Source organism: Agrilus planipennis, unplaced genomic scaffold (assembly GCF_000699045.2).
Source record: "Agrilus planipennis isolate EAB-ADULT unplaced genomic scaffold, Apla_2.0 scaffold512, whole genome shotgun sequence".
NCBI lineage: Eukaryota > Metazoa > Arthropoda > Insecta > Coleoptera > Buprestidae > Agrilus > Agrilus planipennis.
In genome coordinates this window covers 1-11,553 of record NW_020439182.1, presented here as the reverse complement: position 1 = coordinate 11,553, position 11,553 = coordinate 1, and the positions used below count along the sequence as shown (strand labels likewise).

Genomic DNA, 11,553 nt, shown 5'->3' with positions numbered 1-11,553 from the left:
TGTCAAGTCAGCACGTTTTATTGCGGTTTTTTTGTCTATTTCATAACGTATTTTTGAACGTCGAGATGAAAGAATGAGTCTGCAATTCGTGAAATGCCGAGGAAAGATGCATTCAGCAAGAATAAAGGATTCTACAAATGGATAATAAATAAAACAAAAAGGAAAAAGAGGAAGAGACAAATACTGATCTCATCACATTAGTTGTAGTTTCATATTGGAGTGAGCAGAAAATACATTGCTATTAAAATTTTTAGTAGAGACTGCTGGCTTGAAAGTTTGAATGTGGACCATCCATGTTAGTTCTTTTCATTTTTTTTGAGGCACTTTTTTTAAGATAGTTCTATTCTATTATAATCGACCATGCTTAAATATTGTAACTGATGTCCTTAATAAAAAGAACCTTGTTAAGCATTGATGTGTCCCTTTTTTATTGTCTGCTCATCACGACAGGATCAGGCTTAGTCTAGACTTTGCCCAAGATTGTTCAATTTTGGTTCGAGATTGATAAGGAATGTTGAACCAAACATGGCAAACATTAGCCCAAAATTGTGTCAAGACTTGGTGAACGACATTAATTCATGATTGGGTAAGACCTGATGAACAAAATTAATCCAAAATTGGATAGTGCGTTGCTTATTGGTTATAGTTTGGCGAAACTTTTATATACTTAGCCTTAATACTCTATGTTTGATCGAACATTGATCCAGTATTGACAAACCCATTCGTGATTGCCCAATATTGGATCAAACTTGGCAAAACGTTAATAAACCTAACCTTAGCATTAGAAACTTTTCCAAACATTGGATCAGTATCGACAAACCACTGCCTGACTGCATCAGTATTGTACCAAACATAGAGAAACGTTTTACGTATCTAGCTTTGACATTTGAGAATTGACCGATTGAATTAAACCAATATTGATAAGTCCGTGCTTGACTTCCCACTGCTGGTTCTGATTTGGGCCAGTCGCCTGGCATTTGTAAGCCCTTCAATAATATTAATTGTTAATGCTAAACTGAATGGGTTCCAAATAGATTGAAATTGAGAACGGTAGTTTTTGTTCTTTAAAGAAATAACCGAAGTTAATTAGAACAACCCAGTTATTTATCTAAAGCTCATTGTTAGTCAAAGTAGGACACTTTAGTGAATTCAGTTTATCTATATAGTGAACAGGAATAATTAATTAATTTGTTCTTGCAAAGCACCTGAGCTCTTCTGTAGGTAGTGAAAACGCGAATAAGCGAAACGAATTAATTAATCGAGCAACGATAAGCAGTCGAGTGGCGAATTTGCACCCTTTCCATTATTCATGGGTGCACAAATTCTCGCATCGAGGTGCCAATCATGCGAACGAAGAACAACTACTTGTTGTCGCTTGTAGTCGTTTTTGCCCGTATTTTCGGATTAATTCTTAATTATTAATTTGTCCTGGGTAATTGGACGAAACCCGGAGGGTTAACTTAACTGCAGGGGGACAGAATGGCACGTAAACTAAAAACGTAAGATGTTCCTTCCAACGCGGAAAGCTGTTATATTCTTGCTTTATCTCGGAAAGTTGCAATATGGTTAATATAGAATAAAATATGTTACCTGTGTTTACATGACAAGGGTTTAGGTTAGGTTTTAGAGGAGAAGGATGTCTCTAATAGACTGTGCACTAGTTAATGATTTTCTACTGTATAGAAGATTGTCATGATTAAAATTTTGATGTCATGCAGAAATCAGTTTGGAGAGTTTTTGACCAAAGTGTGTATCCCCAGGGTACCTAGAGAAGGTTATCATCATCATCATCATCATAGGGTTGTCAGTCCTAAGACTGTTGGACACGTACCTCCACTCTTTCCTATCCTGAGCTAATCGAGTTGTCAAGTCAGCACGTTTTATTGCGGTTTTTTTGTCTATTTCATAACGTATTTTTGAACGTCGAGATGAAAGAATGAGTCTGCAATTCGTGAAATGCCGAGGAAAGATGCATTCAGCAAGAATAAAGGATTCTACAAATGGATAATAAATAAAACAAAAAGGAAAAAGAGGAAGAGACAAATACTGATCTCATCACATTAGTTGTAGTTTCATATTGGAGTGAGCAGAAAATACATTGCTATTAAAATTTTTAGTAGAGACTGCTGGCTTGAAAGTTTGAATGTGGACCATCCATGTTAGTTCTTTTCATTTTTTTGAGGCACTTTTTTTAAGATAGTTCTATTCTATTATAATCGACCATGCTTAAATATTGTAACTGATGTCCTTAATAAAAAGAACCTTGTTAAGCATTGATGTGTCCCTTTTATTGTCTGCTCATCACGACAGGATCAGGCTTAGTCTAGACTTTGCCCAAGATTGTTCAATTTTGGTTCGAGATTGGTAAGGAATGTTGAACCAAACATGGCAAACATTAGCCCAAAATTGTGTCAAGACTTGGTGAACGACATTAATTCATGATTGGGTAAGACCTGATGAACAAAATTAATCCAAAATTGGATAGTGCGTTCCTTATTGGTTATAGTTTGGCGAAAATTTTATATACTTAGCCTTAATACTCTATGTTTGATCGAACATTGATCCAGTATTGACAAACCCATTCGTGATTGCCCAATATTGGATCAAACTTGGCAAAACGTTAATAAACCTAACCTTAGCATTAGAAACTTTTCCAAACATTGGATCAGTATCGACAAACCACTGCCTGACTGCATCAGTATTGTACCAAACATAGAGAAACGTTTTACGTATCTAGCTTTGACATTTGAGAATTGACCGATTGAATTAAACCAATATTGATAAGTCCGTGCTTGACTTCCCACTGCTGGTTCTGATTTGGGCCAGTCGCCTGGCATTTGTAAGCCCTTCAATAATATTAATTGTTAATGCTAAACTGAATGGGTTCCAAATAGATTGAAATTGAGAACGGTAGTTTTTGTTCTTTAAAGAAATAACCGAAGTTAATTAGAACAACCCAGTTATTTATCTAAAGCTCATTGTTAGTCAAAGTAGGACACTTTAGTGAATTCAGTTTATCTATATAGTGAACAGGAATAATTAATTAATTTGTTCTTGCAAAGCACCTGAGCTCTTCTGTAGGTAGTGAAAACGCGAATAAGCGAAACGAATTAATTAATCGAGCAACGATAAGCAGTCGAGTGGCGAATTTGCACCCTTTCCATTATTCATGGGTGCACAAATTCTCGCATCGAGGTGCCAATCATGCGAACGAAGAACAACTACTTGTTGTCGCTTGTAGTCGTTTTTGCCCGTATTTTCGGATTAATTCTTAATTATTAATTTGTCCTGGGTAATTGGACGAAACCCGGAGGGTTAACTTAACTGCAGGGGGACAGAATGGCACGTAAACTAAAAACGTAAGATGTTCCTTCCAACGCGGAAAGCTGTTATATTATTGCTTTATCTCGGAAAGTTGCAATATGGTTAATATAGAATAAAATATGTTACCTGTGTTTACGTGACACGGGTTTAGGTTAGGTTTTAGAGGAGAAGGATGTCTCTAATAGACTGTGCACTAGATAATGATTTTCTACTGTATAGAAGATTGTCATGATTAAAATTTTGATGTCATGCAGAAATCAGTTTGGAGAGTTTTTGGCCAAAGTGTGTATCCCCAGGGTACCTAAAGAAGGTTATCATCATCATCATCATAGGGTCGTCAGTCCTAAGACTGGTTGGACACGTACCTCCACTCTTTCCTATCCTGAGCTAAACTTCGCATTTCCCTAAAACTAGAACAACCCACACCCTTCACTATTTGTGAACAGTAATCTAACATGTGTTCAATTAAATCTAATAGGTGTAAATGGCGTCTTGGTTCATTAAAAAGAAACTGAATAATAGATACTTTTATGTAAATGGCATATGCAAATACAATTATCCAAAAATATAACAAGAATATTTATTTTACGATTGTTGTTTTCATTACAAATAATCTATATGATTATTGTTTTTATTTTTAAGTCAAAATGTATCGCAGTCCAAATGTGGGCGGCAGAGGAGGAGGTGTGCTAAGCTTACGTTCCAACTCTGCGGGTGTCTATGATGGTAAAATTGCCGGACTTTATGATCTCGAAGAAACTTTGGGCAGAGGACATTTCGCAGTCGTAAAATTAGCACGACACGTTTTCACAGGCGAGAAAGTTGCCGTAAAAGTTATAGACAAAAGTAAACTTGATGATGTTTCTAAAGCCCATCTATTTCAAGAGGTATGTTACAGTAACATTGTGTTCTAATAACAAAAATTATTTACATTCTTTTGAAACTAGGTTCGATGTATGAAGCTGGTGCAACATCCTAATGTAGTACGTCTCTATGAGGTAATAGATACTGCCACTAAGCTTTATCTTATTCTCGAGCTCGGTGATGGTGGCGATCTCTACGATTATATTATGCGTCACGAGTCAGGTCTATCGGAGCAATTAGCGAAAGATTACTTTCGTCAAATTGTGAGAGCTATTTCCTATTGCCACCGTCTACATGTGGTTCATCGTGACCTTAAACCTGAGAATGTTGTGTTTTTTGAAAATCTAGGTGTTGTAAAGTTAACCGATTTTGGATTCAGTAATAAATTCTGCCCTGGACAAAAGCTTGAAACTTCCTGTGGAAGTTTAGCTTATTCCGCTCCAGAAATACTTTTAGGAGATTCTTACGATGCTCCAGCTGTTGGTATGCAGATAATATTTAATTTTATTCATTAAGAGTGCACATTTGTTTTGATTTTTTAGACGTGTGGTCTTTAGGGGTGATTTTATATATGCTAGTTTGTGGCCATGCGCCTTTTCAGGAGGCAAATGATTCTGAAACGCTTACTATGATTATGGACTGCAAATATAGTGTACCGTTACATATTTCTACCGAATGTAAAGAGTAAGTAACTCTTGAAGTGATATTTAAAATGACCAATTCCAAAATTTTTTTTGTAGTTTAATTTCGAGAATGTTGATACGAGATCCTGAGAAGCGAGCAACACTAACAGAAATTGCTAAACATCCATGGTTAAAACAAAAGAAGGAAGACCACATTGACATTTTGCCCTTAGTATCTCGTGAACAACTCTGTGACGAGGATCATAATTTTATTGTACAAAAAATCGTCAATGGAAACATTGCCACCAAAGAGGAAATTCAAGAGTGTGTTTATTATATTTATGTTTTATTACGTTCTTATAATATCTATTGTAGGAGCTTGGATAAAAATGCGTATAATCATATAACTGCCACATATTATCTATTGGCTGAACGCAAATTAAGGTCCAAGAGACAAGAACAAGTTAGCATAAACAAAAAGAGACCAGAAAATTTATCTGTTAGTCAAAACGTCAACAGAAGTAATGGAAATTCTGTGGGTACTCCATGCTTACTAGCGGTACCTCGCACTCCAGGAGATTTACCGCAGGTAAATTGAATATTAAAGAACAGATAATTATATACTATCTAATGTTTTACTTCTAGAGATCTCGTAAGTGCAGTATAGTACAAGAAGATGAAGAGGAAGAAGATCTTTCTGGACGCGAAGATTCTCAGACCCATGGTTCGTTGAATAGACGTGGCTCACGTTCAGAAGGACGGTTAAATCTTACAGTTCAGGGGTGCTTAAATGAAAAAGAGTTCAAAAATGAAGAGAAAAAACGCGAAATACATAAGCCTGTTGTAAAGCAATTTTCTCATTCTATTACTAATAACCAACAGAAAACTGTTATCAGTCAACACAGTCCCTCAAAGTGGCACAAGAGTAACAGCGTCCCTCAACCGATTCCTCACAAGCCTAAAAAGATTCCTGATGTTGTTTCGACAAGTATTTTAAACGAGTCTTCAACAATCTCGATACCTGTCCTCACTAATTCTCCTTATCCACCTCAGAAGTTCGCCCCAAATTTTAAGACAATGCCCTCACCTACACGAACCTCGCCTGTTATACCATCACCCTTACAGCTTAACGAAATATTTGAAGAGGGAGATGGAATTGACAGTAATCTTCATCATTCATCAAGAAATATTGTCAGTCGAAATCAAAAAAGGGTTTCATATGAACATAGACGTTCAAAATTTCATAAAAGCAGGACTGCGTCCTGCAGCTCATCAGATGCTAGCGATGATGATAGTGAAAATCGTAAAAAGAGAGCGCATAAATTCAATTCTACTAAAGAGGAACCTTTAAAAGGTAGGCGAGATTCTCATGATGACAGTAGTGACTCCCAGGAGCCTGGTACAGGAACAAGCACTGGAGGATCATCTTCCATTAAACCTCCAATTATCACTCAAACGANATTCGGTTCTAGTATGTTTAGTTTTTGACAAATGAGTAGTATTTTGGGAACATTGTCTGAAACTAGTGTGTGATCCAAATTTGAAGTGTTTCTATTTTTTATGTGTTCATTATATCTTGCTTGAAAATTTCTTCCTGTTTGCCCTATGTACTTTCCGGACCATTGACTGCACTCAAACCTATATACTCCTGATTTTTTCAAAATGTTTGTTTCATTTTGATGTTTGAATTGCTTCATGTACCAATTGCGATGAGCCACCCTGTATGTACACATGTACACTGAGTGCGAACATGTGTTTTTTCGTTCGTTCCCTTTACAAAAGAACTTATTGTCTTGCCCAGCATCTGTTTAAAATCTGACGTCATTGCAACAGATCTCGCGGCTTTGTCGTCGCCAATAGAAAACGCATTAAATTTGATCGACGAACAAGTGTTTGCATAAATATGCATGCATGTCTACGTAGAATCGGCTGTGTGTATTGTACGTGTTTATCGTGTAACCCACGACGTCCTTCGTATTTATTGCAAGCACCCCGGCAAGCTCATATTTCAAAAGCTCTCTCTTTCCGTCAGTGTCAGTTTGCGTAATACGCGAACTGGGGTGCACATCTGCCGCCGATGGTGCTTCGGGGTCTCGAGAGATGCCCGCACGGTTGCCCCGAATCGGTCGTTCTTTATATCATGATCTTTATTTTTGAGTTATAACAGCCCACGCGGGAGGGCACATCGGAACGACGAGATGGGTAACCTGAAACCGATCAGCCGTCATGAATTGAGTGTTCTACAAGAAAACGTTTGTAAATGGGACTTTTGTCGATTAACTTACACTGTCGTAATATGTAAGGCTTTTACAAATCTACAGAGTGTATACTGGAATGATCAGAGAAAATCTGATCCAGTGGTTGAGTAATTGTCAGGAAGTGTATACAATTCCAAGGATTTTTAGGAAATCTATAAAATATTGTTTCAAAGATTTTTAATGCACACATATCCTGGGAAATGTATACATTTCCTAGGAATTGTGTGAAATTCCGATATTGTAGTAGGAAATGTATAAAACTAATGCTTTCTATGAATAAAATGAATACCCTCCCTCGCTCCACTATCCCCGCGTACCCATTGACATTTTGATTGTGATTTGAATTTCCGATTGCTATTTAGGAAATCTATAGATTTCCTAGGAAATGTGTCTAATATAATCTATTTCACACATTTCCGGGCGATTTTAGGAATTATACACACTTCCTAGGAATTGGATACAATGACAGGTTACACACATATCCATTAACGTTTTAAGTGAGTTATAACTATCATCAAGTGTGGATGATAAGAAAATTGGTGGGAAGATTCGAATAGATTGGTTGTGAGCTAAATCCACAATGAGCGGCATACCTTTATAGATCACAGGGTCAGTGGGTATTCTGCTGGAACTGTCTATGGAGTGCTGATGGAAACCAATAAGTGCGATATTTTTATTCTCCTGACATTTGGATACCCCTCCTAACTCCTGTTTCTGCCTCTAATATGTCTCTGACTGGACCTTTATGCCTGAGAAGGTGTCCTACCAATCTGTCTCGTCTATTTTTTATTGACTTCCATAGAGTCCTCTGTTCTATTCTTTTTAATACCTCTTCATTTCTAACCGTCTCTATCTACAGTGTCCTCATTATTCACCGCTAACTTTTTCTTTTTAATATGCATAATGAATTAATTTAAATCCAATAAATGCAATTTAAAGCCTTTGTACATATATACCTATGNCAGCATTTGCCTAAGTGATCCAAGGAAAGCCCAGAAAAACTTGGACTAAGGCAGACGGACCCGGAATCGAACCCGCGTCCTCCCGAATGCTAAGCAATGGTCTAGACCTCTAGGCCATGCCACTCGGTACCTGAGATAATCTTTCCCACATATTTTCTGTCTTCATTTCGTCGGCCTGATATGTACTAACCTAACCACCACCACCCCATTCCACGACTTACAAAAAGGAGACTCTGGTTTTGCATTAGAATAAGGCTGGAGGAACTAGCCGCCCACTAGCGTTAGTAGTTGATGGAAATGAAGCACACAAAAGCTTTTTCATACAAAATTTATCGTGTATTTTCAGGCGATTAAAAAATTTAAAGNAGCTATTGTACTTTTCAGATTTTCCGTCACTGGAAGGAAATCTTCTTTTCTTGCTTTCAAGAAAGCATTATATGGTATATACCTGCTCATATCAATGTGATACACTAAAACTGATGTTCCAAAGTATGTGTGCTACTGCTTTCTTTAGGAAGAATTTTACTTCGGAACGGTTTGAAGTGTCAACTATGATGTTTCAAAAGTATACTTCATTTACTTACTCTAGCGATGTGCCCCTTCTGATGTCTTGGATGCGCGCTGTCAAAATCATAGGTAGGGAGAAAAAAGCTCATTATACTCTCGACTCTTGTTCATTAAACATACTTTTCCATACAGTACTTGCCAAAAGTTTTGTTCAATCTTGAATAGTAGTGCGAGCCGAAAACAAGCGTTAAAGCCTTTAATATGTCTTCAAATATAAATAAGCATCTCGTTTATATTTTCAGTAGTAAATGGTACCAATAATATCACATTTGAGCAATGCAATTGTACTAGATAAAACGGTCAAATTTTCCGTGCAGTACTGTATGTACCGGTTAAGAGTTTGGCCGAGAGTTGTCTCCTTTCTTTTGTCGCCTAGTGCTGTTCTTTTCTACTTTGTGCCGGTCAAACTGAAGGTCACATCGCTACAGAAACTAATCGAAGTATAGTAGTTCACAATTTTACACTTCAACAATATGAAGACTGGAAACCCATTTCAAACCGTCATTCGTTGGTCTTTTTCTAACCCCTGAATGTTTTATAAGTCAAATCACACATTCACTACGAAATCTCCAAGTATTTTCAAGGTTACACAGAAAAGAAATCACTGCAATATAAATTTATCACTTAAGGCACAAAATTATTAACAAAAGTTCAATATTTATTGCATTTTTTTGATCTTGAAAGCCGTGGTTCTTTCTGATTACTCGTTTAAAATACTTGGGTTCTTTTTAGTGNAGCCAATAGTATTCAAAAGATGCTGATACGTTGAAAAATAACACGGAATCCTTTTCTATTCAAAAGATGCCGATACATTAAGGGGATTCAGTGGTATACGCGCCATAGAGTAAAAACATGCTTATGGGATCTAGATATGAGTTGCATATTTAAAACAGAGGTTTGAAATTTTGTGGTAAGATAGATACAGCTTTGTTCTAAAGCTTGTCGAAGGGCATTTCTTAATTTTTTAATTTCTATTGGAAATACGTGTCGTACAAGAAACATCAACTTTAAGTACTTGTAAAAGCTTTTAATGACCATATTATTGGAAACCAAAAATGTATCGAGTTAGTGTGAACCTTTGTCTGTTACCATACAAAAAAAATAGATATTTATCTCGCAGCGTTAAATTACAATTTTTAGAATAGAAACCCATGTTTTCGGAAAAATTCACACGAGCAGTCTATTGCGGTTAATCCCCTTAATAAATGACACCGAATCCTTTCCTGTTTACCGATTGCAACCGCGAATAATGAAATTTTTAACCACAAATACAGGAACTGGGTTGCAATTTTTTCACCCGCGAATAAGGAACTTTTACTGTGCAACAGTTTTCTGAGTTGTATTTAGCAAAGAAACTTGACATTACTTTCGTCTGTACCTGTTATAGATATTAAGGGTGAATATTTTTACATTAGTATGCTTTTCAGGGTGAAGGGTACTCAATAAGTATATCTTCTTGCTAGAGTACTTTTAAGATATAGTAAAAAGAACATAAGAAACAGAAATCTTATAAAACAGGGCAAAATTTTATTTTTATACGTCTAAATATTTACTTTACAGGGAGTTTTCGGCAGTTAAAATCAATTGAATTAATTCACTTTTTCGAAAACAAACGTCAAAATTGACATATTATATGAACATTAAAAAGGTTAAAGTTCAAACTGAAAAAAGAGGAGGAAATAAAACGTGCGGCAGGGTATTATAATGCGTCACAAGGAGAAATGACAAAAGCGTGTGAAATTTCTACGAGCCGGAAATGGTTGCGGAGAATTTATTCAGAAAGGTGACGCCGATTCTCGCACCCTGTGCCACCCACTCCCACCCCCAACGTATACGACGTATCTACGGTTTTCATATTGTGTTGCGTGGCATTCGACGTTTGCATATTTGTTGAATGACCGAACGTGTATCTAGGTCACCGGCGGTGAATGAGCGCAATCCCTAAGGGTAGAGATCCGTGGAATGGAATGAATCTGCAAATTTGCCCGCATTTTCCTTAATTAAAAAGGATTTCCCTCGCGCCACCCAGCACCTGTTTACGACTTTATACGAACGCTATTAGACGTTGTTGAATTACGCTGTGGTACCTGCTCTATTTGTAGAAACAACAAGTGAATAGCGCATGTATGTAATGGATCCCTTTTTACTTTGAGTGGTCATTATCTTTAGACAACAATTTGTGTAGTTTATGAAAACATGGTTTCGCAATAATGACGCATAACTCCTGTTTCTGCCTCTAATATGTCTCTGACTAGACCTTCATGCCTGAGAAGGTGTCCTACCAACCTATCTCGCTTATTTTTTATTAACTTCCATAGAGTCCTCTGCTCTCCTTTCTAATACCTCTTCAAGAGACGGTTATGTAAAAATAAAAATAATTTTCCTTATTAAAATCGAAGAAGATGTACTTAATATTGTTAGTACCTAATCCATGTTATTAGCTGCTTCGTTTAACTTTACAATTTGTACTTGACCCGCTCCAAAGGAAGCAGATACTGAACCTTTCCTTACCCTTTGACAGACAATTGGATCTCGTCTTAATTAGATTAAAATGTTAGAGCTTGATGCATTTCGCTTATACCTATCCTAAGGTATTCGGGGATTATCGAAAACATATTACTTCGTTGGTAATGAGAAAATGATGGGGAAGTGTAACGAATATAATCCTGCGCAGAGGGTGGAAAAATATTACTCACAGCTGTCTCTTATTAAAACAGACGCGGACGGGGAGAATCGTAGCTGTTATTATTACTGTTCATAGCAGACAGGAAGCGAATTTTAAGTTTATCGAAAAAATAAACTGACTTGTATAAATATAAGAACAAAGGCTTTCACGGCCGGAATCCATAGTAGAATGAAGATTGGGGCCCCAATATTCCTTCTACTATGACTTGTATAAAGTCAAGGAAGACCCTATATATGCATGTTTTGCCATTTTTTTATAACTAGATGAAT

At 36.7% G+C, this 11,553-nt stretch overlaps 1 protein-coding gene across 1 annotated transcript; it reads left to right on the top strand.

Moving 5' to 3' along the window:
- Window positions 1–3,928: 3,928 nt before the first annotated feature.
- Window positions 3,929–6,282, top strand: LOC112905494 (SNF-related serine/threonine-protein kinase-like; the record flags this gene model as incomplete). The annotated part of the gene is made up of 6 exons (XM_025978050.1): window positions 3,929–4,211; window positions 4,272–4,671; window positions 4,731–4,872; window positions 4,929–5,135; window positions 5,187–5,400; window positions 5,457–6,282. Coding segments are annotated over exons 1-6 (2,029 nt in total), but the record flags the coding sequence as incomplete, so codon positions are not given.
- Window positions 6,283–11,553: the final 5,271 nt, after the last annotated feature.